Here is a 19,687-nt window from a genome sequence, read left to right as displayed (position 1 = left end):
GCTTATTAGTATTGACCTAGTCCACTGTTAGCTATTCCAATTTCCATCGGAATCAAACGTTATCTTCAACTTGCACCAGAATCACAGCACAATCAAAATATCTGCATGAGAAACATTAATATCTATTGGTGACTAGAAGTCTATGACATATATGCTTGCTTATGCTTCCTGAAAATTGTCACTTTCTAATTAGTACATAGGCCTGATTAGCTACCTTTGGTTGTCTACCAACATTTCCTTTGTGTAATTTTATTTTTGATTTCCGCATTAGGTGAAGTCACATTTGGAATATACAAGCAAAATGCTCAGGCTATATTATCGACTTATTTGAGTATACTGAATAAGGTCCTCCCTTGCTCTCAACTGACCCTTTCTTCCACTTCTCATTAAGAATTGTATGGCAATTGGCAACAGCCTGTGATGAATTGCATTTTGGAGAGTGCAGATTGATGGAAATCGCCCAAAGATGTGGTTTTCAGTGAAGTAGACTCACTGCCGTCAAGGATCCAAAAAGATAAAGCAAAAACAACAAAACTAGGTATGAGTAATATCATCCGAAGTGCAATTGGGATCACTCTCCTTTGATACTTCAATCGTGAGTCTATTTTTCTTTTCCTAGAAGTGTGAGGCCACCAATTTTAGAGGGAAATGAAGGATACTGACTTCCGCTCATTGACTGAAAGGATGTGTTGATGTAGAATTAGCAATAGCAACTAAGTAGCAAAGCTTCGGAAAGTACAGCCAACTTTAAATGATTCGAAGGATGAGTTACTTCTCATGGAATTCTAGAAACACAATTCAAAGCATTAGTTTTGGTTAACTGAAGGAAGTACTGTCGAAAGACTGGTAAGGAATGTATTGTAGGACAATTATTATCTTGGATGAGACAAGTCCTTTTGTGAGGTTTCTATCCAAAGAAAAGGGTTGATGTTCATGAATGTCAATTTTCTTAATCCCGATGTCTTGTAAGCCTGTGACATTTCTTTCAGGAACCCTGTATCTGATCTCACAGCCATCAAATCAGGCAACTAAAAAAGATGTACTTCAACATACTATACATTTATCCTTGTCCCTAGTTTAAAAGCTGCATCATGGATCTGCAGAGTTTTGATTAATATCTGTGCTATATTCTTGCCTTATTTTGCTTTAGCATTCTACAGGATAAATGGCGGGGAATACCTACTAGGTTGAATAATATTCCGTACTCTAGAGAAATCGGGACATATTTCTATGACCATGTGCTTCAAGCTATGCAGAGAGCCATATATGATGGAAAAACAAGACTAAAGGTAGGATATTCGTCTTTGATACTGTTTTCATTGGTCTGAATTACTTGAAGAAAGAAACTAACGAGAGATTTAGATTTCCTAAGTCTATATGTTTATTTGTTTTTATAATTCCACAATCATGACTTCCAAATACTTAAAATCAAGCTGATCCTCTTTTTACTGATAAAGAAAGAATCCAAAGCTGGAAATTTAAGGGGAACTTCCTACTCGAAAGATTTACCCTGTTTCATCTTATTACAGTTCTCCTCATCAAAATATGCATGTTACTCCCAAAGCCAAACTCATGCTGCTCTTCTCGTGAACATTTCAGGTAGAAATCAATATCCCAGAGCTAAACCCAGAAGTGATAAGATGATTGTATGAGAACATTTGGTCCTTCGTCAAACAGATAATATGAATTTAACCATATTTTAGTAATGCAATCTGGACAGGATGTTTATAGAATAGGTACTCTGATGGAACTTGTCAGAGTTATTGCTCTTTCATTGATGGAAAACGTGTTAAGGTAAATCTGACTTAGTTCTTTTGCCTCTCCTGTAGCCAGATTTGGTGTTGATTACCCGTTTATATTCATATTTGTTAGAAAATCATCTCATGCTGGTTTGTGTTCAAGCGTCCATGGGAGAAGGTGCTCTTAATGGAATGCCACTGCAGCTTGCTGGTAGTCGCAAGATATTGGAGTTCATAGATTGGGGAGATCATGGTGCATTAGGAACCTTTGTCAAGATTGGATCTATAGGTATATGATCGGGGAAATTGAGTTTATCTAAAATAGGTGATCATACCATTGACTACTCTCTCTTTGGTCATTGGCGGAAAAGGTGGTTGTTGTCATAATACTTGCAGAGATCCAAATATATAGACTCTAAAGAATCCAAGTATACATGGTGTGGGACTTCCAAGTTCCTCTCTGACATTCAACCCCATGCAGGAATTTGCCCAACATGTGATTAGTGCATACTTTCAACTTTCACTTTTGTGTTCTCTTCCTTTTTTGACTCGTGGGGGCTTCAAATTTAAATGTTTATGATAGTGAGAGGGCTCATATGTCAATCTCGTATGCTCAGATGGTCGTTGCATTAGATGCATTGGATGTTAAATTGCTTTTCCACCTCTGATCCATAGCAGCATTTCTCTCATTAGCTTACGTCGCTTTTAAGAGCCATTTCATTGGGCAATCATTTCACAATGTGTAACTTTACTAAGCCTTAAATCTAGGTTGACGAGCAAGATGACATTTTTATCTTAGTGGTCCTCAAAATGCTGTGGGTAACTGTATCATCAATGTAAGAGCTTGATAGCAAGTGTTTCATTAATCCTTTCGCAATTATGTCCATTTTATGACATATGCCGCAACTATATGGTTAAGCACCACTTGATTTTGAGATTGCAGGATCTCAGGGGCATGACTGAATCTGCTGGTATGCGTCCAGTCATCCTCATCAATCCTAGGCTTAAGGTTTGTCCCGAAATTTTCTGTTGAGTTGAACACTTTCATTGCTTGGGTTATGACTATAATTGCACTTAGCGAGATATTTAGCTAATGAATGATGATAAATATCCACGTTTCTGTCCGATAATGTCCTACACGTGAGGCTGCAGCCATATCCAGCAGCTGGTCATTATTTGGTCAGTACAAAAACAGAGACTAGTAGAAATCATCTCTCAGTCATGTTTCCTTGTTTTACAGAGTCACAGAGGTAAGCTATTCTTCAAACAAAAATCAGCCAAAATCTTGTATAAAATGACCCCAGGAAACTGAGCAATTTCTTCAAAGTAATGCTTGCATGTTATTACCATTCTTAATCCATCGCTTAACATTTTGTCTGCAGACCTGCATTCAGTGTTTTAGCAGAGTCTGCAACAAATGTTTTGCCTCTTTCTAATGAGCATGGCTCTTTTTCTCCAGGATTTACCAAGTTCCAGTGGTATCATGCAAGTAAGTACAATGTTAATATGGGGAAACAAAATGGATATAGATTTGAACTGATTCTCTTTATCTTGAAACTTGTTTTGAAGACTATGGGACAAAACAAGAGACTGGAGTATGCTGCATCATTTGAGAATTGCTATTTCTTCCGGCTTCTCTATTATGCAGGAACTCAATACCCAATTATGGCCGTGCAGAAGTACTGTTTGAGCACAATGAATGATTGAATTTGCATGCAATAAAACTAGAATCAATCAAGATTTGGCCTTTTGGGGTGGCCCGTCCTTACCACCAGAGGTCTTCCCTTTTCTGCTTTCTCCATCCCCTTGCCTAGCTGAAGAAAAAGGACAACGCAGAAGAATTGCTAGGCTTTCTCAGAATGAAAGTTGCGTGTGGAAGTATGCATTTCCTTCTGGATGCATGAAAAGGTGATTCTCGATGGTGTGAGAAACATTATCTTATCCATCAATGGTGTAGATGTCAAGACATTTGTACTCTCCAGATATTGTTTATCTGTTCTTTCAAGGAGATTGTTGGCTAACTTCAAAGGTCTATTGGTTTGCCTGGTAGCTGAGCCTGAACGCGCAGGATGTTGGAAGTAAGAATCGTCGATTCTTGTTTCACTGAGGCAAGAATCAGATGAACTTATGTCATATATCATTGATATGTGTCGAGAGGCGAATGCTTATGCTTTTGCTTCATATTTCAGTTTCATCAATATCTCTCAGCTTCAAAGAGCTTCATCTCTGCGTAAATCAAAATTGGAGTTGCTGCAGTTTTCAATGAAGTTGAATGACATATGAATTCGAATGACATATGAATTCTTCATTGCAGGATGTCCTACCCCTATCAGCCCACGTACCTGTCCAACCCTCAAGCGCTGAACGGTCACTTCCACGCCTCCCACCTCCCCTGGGACACCACAGCTGACCTTGCCTCCTCGATCGTCGTCGGTCGCCACTTTGGGAACGCCGGGGTCGGAGGAGGAGTGCCGGGCGCGCCGTTGCCGCCCGCACGGGCCGACCTGCATACGTGCCTCATCTAGGCAAGAGGCACTTTCAAGCGAGCGGGCGGTTGCAAGACCCATGGAGTGGAGACGTGGCGCTGGGAGACGCCAAGGAGTACCACCGGAGGCACAAGGTGTGCGAGTCGCACTCGAAGGCTCCCGGGGTAGTGATGAAGTCAACGATGCCTTCGTTGGGAAACCGAGGTTAGTATTGTCTTGAATCTTCTCCTTCCCTTTGTCTTCCCAGTCTCATCTTGACTTATTGATCATATCTTATGGTTTTGTAAATCACTTGCAGAAATGAAGTCAAGAACACATCCAGAATATGGTAAGAATCAATCACTACGTGTGATTTGCCATTCGTTAATCTTGAGCTTTTCTTAATATCAAAACCTTAAACTGTGTGTAGCAGTTTCTTGAGCCGTATACTGCAGTAGACAGGAAGCTGCGCCATAAAGTACGAGTTTACTTCTCCGCCCCGATGAATCTATAAGATCGCCCATTGAATTCCATTCTTTGTGTATAGAGTATCTTTAAATAGATGTCCGAATAATCAGGTTGAATGATTTTGTGCCATTATAAATTACGAGACAACGGTTGGTACAAAAATTCTCTTGATGCTAACCGCAATATGGTTCCATATGCACAGTACATAGCATGCAATTCACATATCTCTCCGATGAGCATGTTAGAATTTATGCAAGTGTGATTTATGTGCGCATTGTTTCTTTATAATATGGATCTTGTTAACGAGTGTCCTTAAAACACTCATTAAGCATAATTAATGAAGAAATTTTCAATTTTTAAAGTTTTAATTGCGAATATCAAGAGGGACAGTCAGTCCTACTCCTTATTTAGTTATGTATCAAGTACGTCCCAGGCCCTTCTTAACAAAATGCTAAAAATATAAGCGTTGCATGTTCTTCATTTGCTCAATTTGCTTAAAATATATATACGGTTCAGGACATGGATCGCTTAATTTATGCATTAAGCTAAGAGCGTCATTTTACCAGCCCTAAATTCATGGCACATCTCTAAGTAACTCAATTTACTCCTGAGATATGAACACATTTATGGAAATTAAATGGGCTGGTCAAGATTCAAGTTGATCAAACAGGATTTCATCTTCTTGATGTGCCCTGATTTTGTCACAGTAAATTAATATCTTCATTTTACTCATTCTTCAATTGAGATAAACTTCAATCAACATCTTCCACCACCTCTTTGGAGGGCCGATTTACCTTTCAATAGACTAGTCACATGCGTTGCACGTGTTAAGATCACATATTTTCTTTAAAGTGTACTTAGCATGGTTTGATTATTATATACTAGACTTTGAGTGTTGTTAAACCACTGGTATTTATTGAATTTTAGAAGAAAATTATATTAAAAAAAAGGACAGTGATAATTTCTTATGTGGATCATACATAATGCAACAAAAGAACATATTTTTAATACAGTTAGTTATTAATTATTTATAAATACAAAAAAATTATGGGAAGAATTTATCAATGATCATGGCCAGTTTAAGGTTAAAAAATAAGCTTTTAGAAAGCTATAACATGATTAGAATTGGAAGAATAATTTTGAAACTTTTGTCAAAATATTATATATATCAACAACCAAACTCAACTTGGAATACAAAAGTAAGTGATATTATGTTTTGTTATATTGACGTACGTAAAAACAGTAAAATTATTGGCAAAATGATATCATAAAAAAAGTAGATATTACTCTACAACCATATAAATAATTACAATTTCTCCGACTCAACCGAGAATCAAGACGGACCTAGGTCCCTAACACAGCAAACCAGAACACGCAGTAGCATCAATGAAGGACAGACGAGACCGGAGCTCGTGAGAATTGGTCGGCCGCAAGCTCCAGCCCGATGCTTCCAAAAAACAGGGCACCTGCCGGCTCGGGGAGGCCTACCCGGTTCGGATGAGCTGTAGCAATGGACGGCGACCGATGGTCGGGCCTCCGGCGACGGCGGACCACTCTCTTGGCTTCGCGCTCTCTCTCTCTCTCTCTCTCCCAAGCTCTCTCTCAGCCGAACAAGCAAAAAGAAAATACCCTCTCCTCGAATGAGCTGCCTGTCCCATTTTATCTCGTCTCCCTCTCTCTCTCTCTCTCCAAGGACGACGCCATCTGTGTTGCCAGCCCGCAGGTCGTCCTTGCCGAGCGTCGGGCGCGCGACATTCTCCGCGGCTGCCGTCCTGGTAGGCTGGTTTGTCCTTCGTCCTTCGTCGCGCGTCCCCTGTTTTTGTCTTGGAGCCAGCGCCCAAGACGCGAGCCGCGGAGGAGAGAAGAAGAAGGGAGAAGGAGGCGGGGCTGGGGAAAAGGAGAAAAGGAGGGCCGGGCGGGCCCAGCCCTGACCTGGCCCTATTCAGTCCGCCCCTTTTCTTAACAGTAATAATAATCCTTAATAATAATTTTTTTAATGATGATTTTTTTTATAATTTTAATAATTTTCATTAGTAATGCAAATATTCCTAATGCCTATAAGCGAGGCAATTTATTGAAAATTATTTTTTTGTTTAAAGGTTAAAAATTATTTCCTAATTTCCAACGCGATTAAATTATAAGTAAAAAAACTAAATTTAGACGTCGACAGATATCGAGGAAAAAATATTGTATTTGCAAGTGGTGTCACGTCATTTTCACTCATTCAATGAGTGACACGTGTCATACGAGGGGTGATGCTCTTGGTCAAGTCAAGCGTGTTCAGAAACCATAACATGAGAAGAGAAAATTTGATTCCAGTCGAACATCATCCTATAATAATATAGGGAACAGAGTCCTTAGTAAGTTGCAACCTGCATTGAAACCAAATAAGCATCAGATGAGATAATAAACATGCACAATTTATAAATGACAATCATGTGATTCCATTCAATGAAAGATTCGTGAGCCTATACAACGAGAATACCGATCTGCTGATAAGAACGAGGAAAAAGGCATTTCTTCAGCAGAACAGTGCTTCCCTTCTAATCTAATGAGCTTAATAGTGACGAACAACTAGAGACTCCTCAAGAAGAGCAAGTTGATAAGGTGGGCCAAGTGTTGGTGGAGTCTGAGGTGGAACAGGACGCTACGTCCTTCCCACTCCGATTTCCGGGACGAAGTGGTGAACGCTAGCCACAGCTACATCCAGTTTACCCAAAAGAAAAGGGCACCGTGGCTCGAAACACACTACAAATGAAATTTGTCAAAAAGCAAAAGGAGGCCCTCTTCACCAGTCGAGCCTCTTCACGCATCGACTCACTCTCGGTCATTCTTCGTTAATTCGTCTTCTTCTTGTTTTTCTCCCGTCTTGATCCATGTGCATCTTGAAGTAGAAATTGTCAAAAACTCAGCTCCGCATGGTCATCTTCTTGGGCAGAGCTTGACTTTAGGCATTTTAATCTTTCATACAAACAGAGAGACTCGGTTCAAGAGTTGTTGGGGGAGCAAAAAATGAAACGTCTCTTCTCTTGGCTCGCATCCAATTTTGTCCAGAGCAACAAAGATAGCAAACGTCGAAAAGCAGACGATACCACTGCGCCTAGCTCATCCGCCGCTCCAAAAGCAAGTAACAACTATGACGTGTTCTTGAGCTTCAGAGGTACGGATACTCGCAAAACCTTCGTGGATCACCTCTACAACGGCCTCGTCGATGCTGGAATCTACGTGTTCAGAGACGACGATGAGCTTCACGAAGGCGAGAAGATCGGCAACAACCTTCTCCAGGCCATTAAGAATAGTAAGATCTCCATCCCGGTTCTCTCTCAGAACTACGCTTCGAGTAAATGGTGCCTTCAAGAGCTCGATCAAATGATTGAGTGCATGAAGAGCGCTAGGCAAGTTGTCTTGCCCATATTTTACCGAGTTGAACCGGCCGATGTACGACACCAGAAAGGGAGCTTTCGAGAGGCTTTCTCCCATTTAAGGGGGAAGTATTCTGAGGAAGACGTTGCCAAATGGAAAGAAGCGCTCCAAGAAGTGGCTTCCTTGAAGGGATGGGAATCGGAGAAAATTGCTAACGGGTATTTCAATTTCTATTAAAAACTTATTTAGTTTCTTCCAATAGGATCTTGCTTGTAGAGGAGGCTATTCTATCTCATGTTTCACAACTTGTGCTTGCTTTTTTTACTCTTATAAGTTGTAGTGTGGTAATAATGAGATATAACAGGATATGATTGTTCTAATGCATTTTAGCTCAAATGCTTTATAAACAGCCGAGAAGGAGAATTGGTGAGAATTGTCATCAAAACAGTTTTGAGCAAGTTAAAAGAGGCCTTTCAGCTGGTTGTTACCGAACAACTTGTCGGAATTGATGATACTGTGGCAGATATTCTAAGATTGTTGGATGATAACCCCAATGCTATTCAAATTGTTGGCATCTACGGAATGGGAGGTATTGGTAAGACAACTTCAGCCAAGGTCGTCTACAATAAGCTCTCCGACCAATTTCAGCATCGTAGTTTCATTGCAGATATTCGAGAATCCTCGCAGCGCAAGGGCATTTCATGTTTGCAGGAGCAATTAATACGGGATATACTGGGAACAAAGGATAGAGTATCGAATGAGGATGAAGGAATTAGGATCATGGAATCTAGATTTAAACATGAGAAAGTCCTAATTCTTTTAGATGATGTGGATAACCACGATCAACTAAAAGCTTTAATTGGGAAACATGACTGGTTTAAGAGGGGAAGTAGGATAATCATTACCGCAAGAAAAAAGTCTATTCTTGATCATGCTAAGCTCAACTACCAATACGAACTCAAAGGAATGGCTGAGGATCCATCTTTGATCTTGTTTAGTAGACATGCTTTTCGGAGAGACTCTCCTCCGCATGAATTCAAGTCTCTATCTCATGATGTCATATCCACTGCTGGAGGGCTTCCCTTATCTCTCGAGGTTATAGGTTCATTTTTGTGTGGGAAAGACATATTGTTCTGGCGAGATGCATTGAAAATGTTAAAGAAAGTACCGCATGAGAAAGTGCAAAAGAAGCTAAAGATAAGTTATGACGCACTGAACTATAAGGAACAGCAGATATTTTTGGATATTGCTTGTTTCTTTATTGGAACTGATTCACGAATTGCATCCTACATGTGGGATGCCTGTGATTTTTATCCGAGCATGGGGATTGAAACATTGAGGTTTATGTCACTAATAAAAATTGGAGATAATCATGAGTTGAAGATGCATGACCAACTGAGAGATCTTGGTAGGGAAATTGTTCGTCAAGAAGATTACAATGCGCCTATGAATCGAAGTAGGGTGTGGTTTCATGAGGAAGCCTTGGAAGTACTTCAGAGAAATAGGGTAATTGTTACCTCTATTGTTCTGCCCTCTTTTTTATGCAAATTCTTTCAATTGGAATCAATTTAGACCTCACAGCCGAGATTATTCTCCTCATATTATTTCCTTGATGTGATTAGGATGAAATGTTCTTAGCATCTATACATGGTAGACATTTCTTGTCAGGCTAAGGAAAGAAAACTTTTGGGTTTAGACAATTAACTCCCTGCTCGTTAGTGGTTACTTATGCACATGGTGTTAGCATGAATGCATTCTTTGTCGTTATTCAAACCATCGTGCTTTTTTTCCCACGAAGTGACCTATTGCACTTATTCTTTAATCGGATAAGAGAAGAAAAAGTGAGAAATAGCGTAAACCAAAGAAGGAAGATATGAAGACAATTATATAAAATGTTTCGCAATAACTCTAGAGGGGAAGATTACGTGATATTATTCATTAACCAAAAAAAGGTATTTGTGTACATGATAAAATGTAGTCTGATCTGAGCGTCAACTTCACCACTATAGAACGAGGGCAAAGTGATATCAGTCTGCTGCAAGCTGATTTGTTGCAATATGCACAGGGAATTGAAAAACTTTGCGTTCGGGCCCTTCGTCTCGACAAATGCAGCCCAAACACGGAACTCACAACTAAACAATTTGAAAAACTACCGAACTTAAGGTTCCTCCAAGTGGGTGCTGGAAATCTGATTGGACATTCCAAAAGTTTGCTTCCTGAGGTGCGGTGGCTCGAGTGGAGCTCGCATGCTACGCCTGCGGTGACTAGATTTCATCCAAAGAAGTTAGTCGTACTTGATTTATCATGGAGTATAATTTCGGAGCTCTGGGAAGGTTGGAGTCATTTCAAGGTCAGATGGAGAGCATGTTGTCTTGTCTTTTGTTTTTAATGGCTTATTCTTAGCGAAAATTTACCGATCATTTTGTTTTGCAGGAGGCGAAGGAGTTGAAAGTTCTAAATCTTACACATTGCAATCATTTCAAAATTACTCCTGATCTCTCAGCCTTCCAAAATTTAGAGATATTAGTCCTTGCAAGTTGTGTTAATCTAAAGCAAATTCACCATTCTATTGGAGAAGTCAGGGCCCTCGTCTCTTTGGACTTTTCACGATGTTTGAAACTCCGAGCGCTACCCATAGAAATGGGCAAATTGGAAGAATTGAAGGAACTAAACATATGCAGGACTGCTATAGAGGAAATTCCTCCATGTATAGGTTCTTTGAAGAAGCTGGAGATACTTCACGCCCATAATTGCGAATCATTGGTTGGACTTCCTGACTCAATTAGCCATCTCATAAATTTGTTGGACCTTGACTTAAGTGAGTGCGTCAACTTAGATAGACTTCCAAACTGTATCGGATCTCTTGTGAAATTGCGACGCCTGTCATTAGGCAAAGCGAGGGAACGAAGTTCTTTGATAATGCCAAGTACGAGCATTCGAGAATTACCTGAATCCATTGGAGATTTGAAGAACTTGAAAATTTTGGATATTTCTGCAAATAACTTGAGTAATTTATCGAGTGCCATAAGCAAGTTGAGCAACCTTGAAGAATTGCATGCTGTGCTTTGCAAGAATCTAGAAGGGGAAATTCCTATAGATGGGTTGTCTTCACTAAAGATCCTTGCATTAAGTTGGACGGGCGTTTGTGGCTTCCCCAACACATTCGATAAGCTTTCTCGTCTTGAGAAACTCAACTTACGAGAATGCAGGAAGCTTCAATCACTACCGGAAAGCATGAGTAAGTTGCCTTCTCTACAATCCCTTCATTTAGAATATTGTTACAAACTTCAATCACTACCAGAGCTCCCTAGCTGTTTAACAGTTCTGAAAGTCACCTATCAACATCGCACATTGCCGCAACTTTCTCACCTAATCCATCTAAGAGAGCTCACTATTTCAGAATGCAAATTGCTGGAATCCATACCAGAGCTTCCCTCAGCAATATCGAAGCTTTGCGTCTATAACTGTAATGAGTTGAGAGAGTTGCCAAGTTTGTCAAGTTCGGAATTGTTGTCAAGATTAGATATCAAAAGGTGCCTTGAGCTAACAGAAATCAATGGTCTGGAACTACTAAAATCCTTAGTCTATCTGGATGTATCCGGAAGCAAGTTATCCAAACTTGATGGCCTTGAATATGCAGAGTCCTTGAGATACTTGAGTTTGACATCTTCCTTAGTGAATGATGATCTAGTTCAAGTTCGGGGTCTTGACAGATTGAAAAACTTGGAAGTGCTGGATATAAGTTGCTGTGAGTGCCTTATAAGACCAGACCTCTCACAATTAACGCATCTGAAGAGCTTAATTGCTCTCCACTGCGACAATCTAGTCGAAATTAAAGCTCATGAGAGGTTGAAAAAATTGGAACTTCTGGATATCAGATTTTGCACATCCATTGAAACATTACCAGACCTCTCGTGCTTCGATAACCTGCAAACTTTGTACATAGTGGGATGTTCGAAGCTTCGTGATGTTCAGGGCCTAGAGAAAGTCCGAAATGTGTGGAAATGAGGGATTCAACTGCAAGGCCTCAGCAAATTGGCCACATCTGTCAAATTTAAAAGATCTAATGGAATGATGATGGGGTTGAATTTCGCATCAACTTGTGGAGATCACGGAGGTCCAGGACTCAAGGCGTCTAGACTCTAAAAAGACGTTCAGCGATGAAACTTGATAGAATCTCGTATGTTCATTGCTCTGCTGCGGCAGAGAAGCAATTGGTCCATGAAAATAATGCTTCGATGAGTCAAGCACTTTGGCTACAATGTCGGAACAATTCACGTTTCCTTTCGAAGTCAGATAGAAGCAGGTCACGCTATTCTTTGTCGAGATGTATTGCCAATTTCATCAGCATTTCGTAAATTTGGTAAGACGATTTTTCTTGATAGCCCGCTGTTGTACTTTTGCTTTTTAATTATTTCAAGGAATGGAGACACTGCCTTGGAATTCTTTTTTTTTTGGTGCTCCATCTGGCCTGGAAGTTGACGCGATACTTCAGGGGGAAAATCGGAAAAGTTCTCCATAGGTGGAAAAAATTCGGATAAATGAAAAAGGAATTTCGGTTTCCTTTTTATTTTTTTGGTCGGAAAATTTCAGTTTCCTTTTCATTGAAAACAAACGCGAAAATAATTTTCATGAACCAGAAGGCCCCTTACAACTTAAATTCGGGTTTTCTACTTCCTTCTTTAATTTGTATTTTTCATATTGGCCCAAAATATTTAATATTCAAAATTTTAAATTTCCTGATGAAAGAAAGGAGGAAAAGGTTGACAATTTTTATTTTCCTTTTTATCTCCTCTCCCTTTCGTAAAATAATTAGGTCGAATTCAATCATTTTCCACTGAATTTTTCATATCCCATATTAAACTTAGGTTTGTGTTGATTGTTGTTGATCCAATCCACTGCTAGCTATTCTAGTTTGCATCAAAATCAAACGTTATCTCCAGCTTACACTAGAATCACAACACAATCAGAATATCCACATGGCATGCATTAACATCTATTAGTGACTAGGAATCTATGACACATATGCCTGCTTATGCTTCCTGATAACCGTCACTTTCTGATTAGTGCATAGACCTCATTAGCTACTTTTGGTCGTCTACCAGCATTTCCTCTGTGTAATTTCACTTTTGATTTTTGTATTAGGTGAAGTCACGCTTGGAAATATACAAGCAAAATGCTCAGGCTATATTATCGACTTACTTGAGCGTAGTGAATAAGGTCCTCACATGCTCTCAACTGACTCTTTCTTCCACCTCTCATTAAGAATTGTATGGCAATTTGTAACGACCTGTCATGGATTGCATTTTGGAGAGTGCAGATTAATGGAAATCGCCCCAAAGATGTGGTTTTCAGTGAAGTAGACTCACTGCTGTCAAGGGTGCAAAAAGATAAAGCAAAATCAATAAAACCAGGCATGAGTAATATCACCCTAAGTGCAACGGGAATCACTACTTTGATGCTTCAATCATGAGTTTCTTTTTCTTTTCCTTGAAGTGGGAGGCTACCAACTTTTAGAAAGAAATGAAGGATAGTGACTTCCACTCATTGACTAAAAGGATGTGTTGATGTAGAATTAGCAACTAAGTAGTAAAGCTTAGGAAAGTATAGCTAACTTTAAATGATTTGAAGGATGAGTTACTTCTCATGGAATCTTCTGGAAGCCCAGTGTAAAGGATTAGTTTTGCTTTCTGACGGAAGTACTGTGGAAAGACTGGTAAGGAATGTATTGCAGGACAATTGTTATCTTTGCTGAGAAAATCGACCTAAGTTCTTTTGTGAGGGATCTGTCAAAGAAAAGGGTTGATTTTGCAATTCATAAATGTCGAGTTTCTTAATCCCAATATCTTGTGAGCCTGTGACGTTTCTTTCAGGGAACCCTGTATGTGGGATCTCACTGCCATCAAATCAGGCAACTAAAAAGGAGGTACTTCATACTATAATTTATCATTGTTCCTAGTTTGAAAGCTGCATCGTGGATCTGCAGAATTTTTATTAATATCTGAGCTATATTCTTGACTTATTTTGCTTTAGCATTCTACAGGGTAAATGGTGGGGAGTACCTACGACGTTGAATAACATTCCTCATTCTAGAGAAATCAGGACATATTTCTATGATGATGTGCTTCAAGCTACGCAGAGAGCCATATATGATGGAAAAACAAGACTAAAGGTAGGATATTCGTCTTTGATGCTGTTTTCATTGGCCTGAATTACTCGAAAAAAGATACTAACGAGAGATTTAGATGTCCGAAGTCATCATATTTTCTGTATGTTTATTTGTTCTTATAGTTCCACAAATTGACTTTTGATACTTAAAATCAAGCTGATCCCATTTTACTGATAAAAAAAGAATCCAAAGCTCGAAATTTAAGGGGAACCTCCTACTCAAACAGATATGCCCTGTTTCATCTTATTAGAGTTTTCCTCATCAACTTATGCATGTTACTCCCAAAGCCAAACTCATGCTGCTCTTCTTGTGAACATTTCAGGTAGAAATCAATATCCCAGAGCCAAACCCAGAAATCGAAAGATGATCGTATGAGAACATTTGGTCCTTCGTCAAACAGATAATAGGAATTTAACCATATTTTAGTGATGCAATCTGGACAGGATGTTTATAGAATAGGCACTCTGATGGAACTTGTCAGGGTTATTGCTCTTTCATTTGCTGACGATGGAAAACGTGTTAAGGTATATCTGATTTAGTTCCTGTGCCTCTACTACGTTAAGATTAGGTGTTGTTACCCGTTTATATTCATATTTGTTAGAAAATCATCCCATGCGGGTTTGTGTTCAAGGGTCCATGGGAGAAGGTGCTCTTGCTGGAATGCCACTGCAGCTTGCTGGTAGTCGCAAGATGTTGGAGTTTATGGACTGGGGAGATCATATTGCATCAGGAACCTTTGTCAAGATTGGATCTATAGGTATATGGTTGGGAAATTGAGTTTGTCTAAATGACATATGCCTGTCAAAAGATTAGGGCGATCACACCATTGACTACTTCTCTCCTTGGTCATTGGCGGACAAAGTGGTTGTCGTCATAATACTTGCAGGATCCAAATATATAGACTCTAAAGAATCCAAGTATACATGGTGTGGGACTTCCAAGAATTTGCCCAAAACATGTGAGAAGTGCATACTTTCAACTTTAGACGTTGTGTTTTATCTTATTTCTTTTCTTACTCTTGGGGGCTTATAATTTTAATGTCTATGATAGTGAGAGGACTCACACATCAATCTCTTATGCTTTGATGGCCTTTGCATTTGATGCATTGGATGTTAAATGGCTATTCCACCTCTTTTTCATAGCAGCATTTATATCATAAGCTTGTATCGCTTTTCAGAACAATTTGATTGGGCAATTATTTCACAATGTATCACTTTACTAAGCCTTAAATCTGCAATAGGTGCCAAAAAGGTTGACGAGCAAGATGACATTTTTACCTTAGTGGCTCCTGAAAAAGCTGTGGGTTACTGTGATGTAAGGAGCTTGATAGCAAGTGTTGCGTTAATCCTTTTGCAATTATGTCCATTTTATGACTTGTGTCACAACTATATGGCTAAGCACCACTTGATTTTGAGATTGCAGGATCTTAGGGGCATGACTGAATCTGCTGGCAATGCGTCCGGTCATCCTCATCAATCCTAGGCATAAGGTTTGTCCTGAAATTTCTGTTAAGTTGAAGGCTTTCATTGCCCGGAATATGACTCTAATTGCACTTTAGCGAAGTACTTAGCTGACGAATGTTTGGAAAGTATCCATGTTTCTTGTCCCATAATTTCCTACGAGTGAGGCTGCAACCATATCCTGCAGCTGGTCAATATATGCTCAGTAAAAAAACAGAGACTACTAGAAATCGTCTCGCCATCATATTTCTTTGTTTTACAGAGTCACAGGGGTAAGCTATTCTTCAAACAAATATTAGCCAAAATCTTGTATAAAATGACCCCAAGAAACTATGCAATTTCTTCAAACTAATGCTTGCATGTCCATCCATCCTTAATCCATTGCTCAACATTTTGACTGCAGACCTGCATCCAGTGTTGAAGCAGAGTCTGCAACAAATATTTTGCCTCTTTCTAATGAGCATGGCTCTTTTCCTCCTGGATTCACCGGGTTCCAGTGGCATCATGCAAGTAAGTACAATGTTAATATGTGGAAAAAAGATGGATTTAGATTTGAACTGATTCTTTTTATCTTGAAAGTTGTTTTGAAGACTATGGGACGGGACAAGAGACTGCAGTATGGTGCATCATTGAGAATCACTATTTCTTCCGGCTTCTCTATTTTGCCGGGACTCAATACCCAATTATGGGTGTTCCGAGGTAAATTTGCCTGATCTCTGACACATACCTCATATTCTAGAGCCATGGCCATGTACAAGTACTGTTGGAGCACAAGTAATGATTGAATTTACATGCAATTAAACCAGAATCGATCGAGGATAGGCCTTGGTCGTGGCCCATCCTTACCGCCAGAAGTCTTGCCTTTACTGCTTTGTGCTTTCTCCATCCCCTTGCTTAGCCAAAGAAAAAGGACAATGCAGAAGAACTTCTAAGCTTTCTCAGAATGAAAATTGTGTGTGGATGTATGCATTTTATTCCGGATGCATGAAAATATGATTCTCGATGGTGTGCGAAACAGTATCTTATCCATTAATGGTGTAGATGTCAAGACATCAGTACTCTCTGGAACTCGTTTATCTGTTCTTTTCAAGGAGATTATTTTCTAACTTCGACCATCTATTAGTTTGCCTGATAGCTGAGCCTGGACGCGTACTATGTTGGAAGTAAGAATCTTGGATTCCTTCCTCGCGGAGGCAAGAATCAGAACTTCACGTGATGTGTCATTAATATATGTAGAGAGGCTGATGCTTATGCTTTTGCTTAATATATCCGTTTGATCAGTATCTCTCAGCTTCAAAGAGCTTCATATCTCTGTCAATCAAAGATGGAGTTGTTTTAGTTTTCAATGAAGTTCGAACAAAATATAATTCTTCATTGCAGCATGTCCTACCCCTACCCTTATGAATTGTACAAACGAGTCAATCAGGCCGTCCGGGAAGGAGTGCATCTTGCTTTCAACATTCAATGGAAGGCCAAGGACTGATGAAGTCAACGATGTCTTCCTTGGGAAACCGAGGTTAGTATGGTCTTCATTTGTCTCCTTCCCTTTGTAATTCCTCCAAGTCTCCTCTTTCCTTGCTGACCGTGTGTTATGTTTCGTGAATAACTTGCAGAAATCATGTCAAGAACGCATCAGTATTATGCTAAGAATCAATCATGACGCGTGACTTGCCATCCCATAACAATTAGCTGTTTTACGTACCAAAACCTTAAAAACTGTGGGTGGGGGTTTCCTAAGCAGTATACTGCAGAAGCTGCACATAAAGTATGACTCTTTTGCTCCGCCCTAACGAATCTAGAAAGCTTGGCCAACGAATTGCCATTCTTTGAGTTGAAAGTATGTTAGAATTGATTTCTGAATCACAGGGTAGAAAGATTTCTTTTGCGTTATGGAGTTATGAGACGGTGGTATATGAGTTCACTTGATGTCAACCGCATATATAATTTCATTCTATGAATAGTACATAGCATGCGATTCACATATCTCACAGATAAGCATCTTAGATCAATGTAACTATGATTTCTGTGTGCATTGATTCTTATAATAGGGGACAAGTGCTCTTGAATTACTTTTTAAGAATACTTAATAAGGAAATATTCGACTTTGTTGTAATAAGACAAGAGGCAGTCGGCGCATTGAAAATTCCAAAAGTCCTTATTTAGTTATTTACCAAGTAAATATAAGGATTGCATGATCTTCATTCGCTCAATTTGGTCCACCTTTACTTAAGCATGTATATATTTCTGGAAATGGATTCACTTAATTTATGTAGTAAGCTAAGAGCATGAATAAATCGTCTCTAAACTCATGGGACAACTCAGAAATACTCAATTTACTCTTGAGATGTAAACATTTATTGGAATAAAATAGGTCGGCCGAGATTCAAGTCGATTAAGCGGGATTTGAACTTTTGTTGCACTAAATTGATATCTTCATTTTATCTCATCCCTCAGTTCAAAAAACTTCAAAGCACCTCCTCCATTGTTTTTTTGAAGGGCTGATTTACATTTCAAAAGACTAATCACGAGCGTTGTACGTGTTAAGACTACATATTTTTTCTAAAATTCACTTAGAGTGGAAATTGATTTGGCATGGTTTGATGATTCTTTATTAGACTTTCGGCGCCATTAGATAAATGTTATTTTATTTAATTTTAGTGAATAATTATGAAAAAGAAGGAAAGTGATGATTTTCATTTATAATGCGACAAAAAAAAAACTTGGAATATTTTGGGAACTTGATATTGAAAAAAGCATATATTAAATCCATACTGCACTTGGAATACAAAAGTAAGTAATCTTGTATTTGGTTGATATAAGCATATATAACCTCTATCGAAAGAAAATCAACATTACGGCAGAATAATATTGGTGATGAAAATCATATGTTGGTCATTTCAAGAGCAAAAGCTGTTTGGCAACTTCTTATGACCTATAAAATGCATCTCATATTCTCCATCGCAGCAATTGTTCTTCTCTTCACTTTCTGGAGTCTAGCGCTCTCTCTTCCAAAGTCCAAAACTCAATAGATGCAGGGGAAGGCAGAGCTCTGCGAAGCACGACACTTCAAGCTCGCCGCTTCGGGATCGAAACTCTCCTGTTGGGGTAGCTGATATTCTCTAGAAATGGCTTAACCCATAGAGAATTAAGCTTTGTCAATCATGACTATGAACGCGTCCCATTTCAAATTTTGTAGAAAAATTGCTATGATATTTGATACCAGGCTTATTCTACTCTCTATTCTGGCCAAAGAAATCTCATTTCACACCTCCCGCTATATCGGTGCAGTACTATCGCGAGTTAGGTGATCAATGTAAGTATCCAACTTAGAGCAACAAGCATTGCAAATTGAAAAATGTTCTCACTCGCACGCGCACAAGACGCTTGGAGGAAACAAGCTCATAGAAGCATACGCTCGACTCTTTTATTTCTTTCACTTACTCTCTCTTTTTATTTTCTATTTGTAAACCTCTGCCACATCAGCATCCTACGTGGCATATATTTTTTCACTCATATCCATGGTATCTTGACACGTGTTCGCATATCCATATCAGCGATTGACGTGGAATTTAAGTGAAAATTTTCTCTCTTCAACTCTGCGCCCTTTTCCTCCTCCAGCCATAGTCGTCGACCTCCGCTCCTTCCTAGCCGTTGCCACCAGCAGAGTCACCAGTGCCGTGACCAGGCACCCAACCTTGGCTCGTCTCCGAATGGGGTGGTGCTCTGTGATGGAGGAGGAAGCACTGGCGGCTATGGAGGACAACCAAACCGGCAGAGGAAGGAGGAGGAAGATTAAATTCAATTTTTTATTTTTTATTCCACCTCAGCTAACACGTGCCAGTTTATTATTGGGCATGGATTAAAAAAAAAAAACTTGTGGTAGCAGTTTGCATCCACTGAATATTTCCTCCTATCAGCTTGCATTCTTTGTCGTAGAGGCTACGCGGACGAAACTTCGGGGCAGATGATTCGGTTAATGTGAGTGCTCTAAGCTTTAAGCTTTTTCCCTTTCACTTTTGAACA

The 19,687-nt window shown here is 39.4% G+C and overlaps 2 protein-coding genes and 1 long non-coding RNA gene across 5 annotated transcripts; all 3 read left to right on the top strand.

Moving 5' to 3' along the window:
- Window positions 1-835: 835 nt before the first annotated feature.
- LOC104438851 (adenylate kinase 5, chloroplastic-like) lies at window positions 836-17,699 on the top strand. The gene is made up of 12 exons (XM_039309053.1): window positions 836-1,289; window positions 1,600-1,632; window positions 2,357-2,359; window positions 14,648-14,728; window positions 14,823-14,961; window positions 15,067-15,162; window positions 15,445-15,518; window positions 15,627-15,693; window positions 16,068-16,174; window positions 16,255-16,363; window positions 17,045-17,180; window positions 17,278-17,699. The coding sequence occupies exons 1-8, from the start codon at window positions 1,251-1,253 to the stop codon at window positions 15,684-15,686; spliced, it is 525 nt and encodes a 174-aa protein (XP_039164987.1). The 5' UTR covers window positions 836-1,250; the 3' UTR covers window positions 15,687-15,693; window positions 16,068-16,174; window positions 16,255-16,363; window positions 17,045-17,180; window positions 17,278-17,699.
- On the top strand, window positions 2,588-4,161 carry LOC120291523 (adenylate kinase 5, chloroplastic-like). Of its 3 annotated transcripts, none has more exons than XR_005549616.1 (4): window positions 2,588-2,748; window positions 3,199-3,228; window positions 3,388-3,647; window positions 4,054-4,161. XR_005549616.1 is itself a non-coding variant. In XM_039309054.1 (4 exons), the coding sequence occupies exons 1-3, from the start codon at window positions 2,650-2,652 to the stop codon at window positions 3,444-3,446; spliced, it is 267 nt and encodes an 88-aa protein (XP_039164988.1). In that variant the 5' UTR covers window positions 2,588-2,649; the 3' UTR covers window positions 3,447-3,647; window positions 4,054-4,161. The 3 variants fall into 3 exon arrangements, 1 of the variants encoding a protein (XP_039164988.1); XM_039309054.1 differs by having other exon boundaries at window positions 3,309-3,647; XR_005549615.1 differs by having other exon boundaries at window positions 3,122-3,647.
- On the top strand, window positions 4,306-4,973 carry LOC120291525. The gene is made up of 3 exons (XR_005549618.1): window positions 4,306-4,429; window positions 4,524-4,553; window positions 4,638-4,973. It is a non-coding gene; the product is annotated as an uncharacterized LOC120291525 (long non-coding RNA).
- Window positions 17,700-19,687: the final 1,988 nt, after the last annotated feature.

The sequence above is a fragment of the Eucalyptus grandis genome, chromosome 3 (assembly GCF_016545825.1).
Source record: "Eucalyptus grandis isolate ANBG69807.140 chromosome 3, ASM1654582v1, whole genome shotgun sequence".
NCBI classification, from domain to species: Eukaryota; Viridiplantae; Streptophyta; class Magnoliopsida; order Myrtales; family Myrtaceae; genus Eucalyptus; species Eucalyptus grandis.
This window is presented reverse-complemented; position numbering and strand designations above follow the sequence as displayed.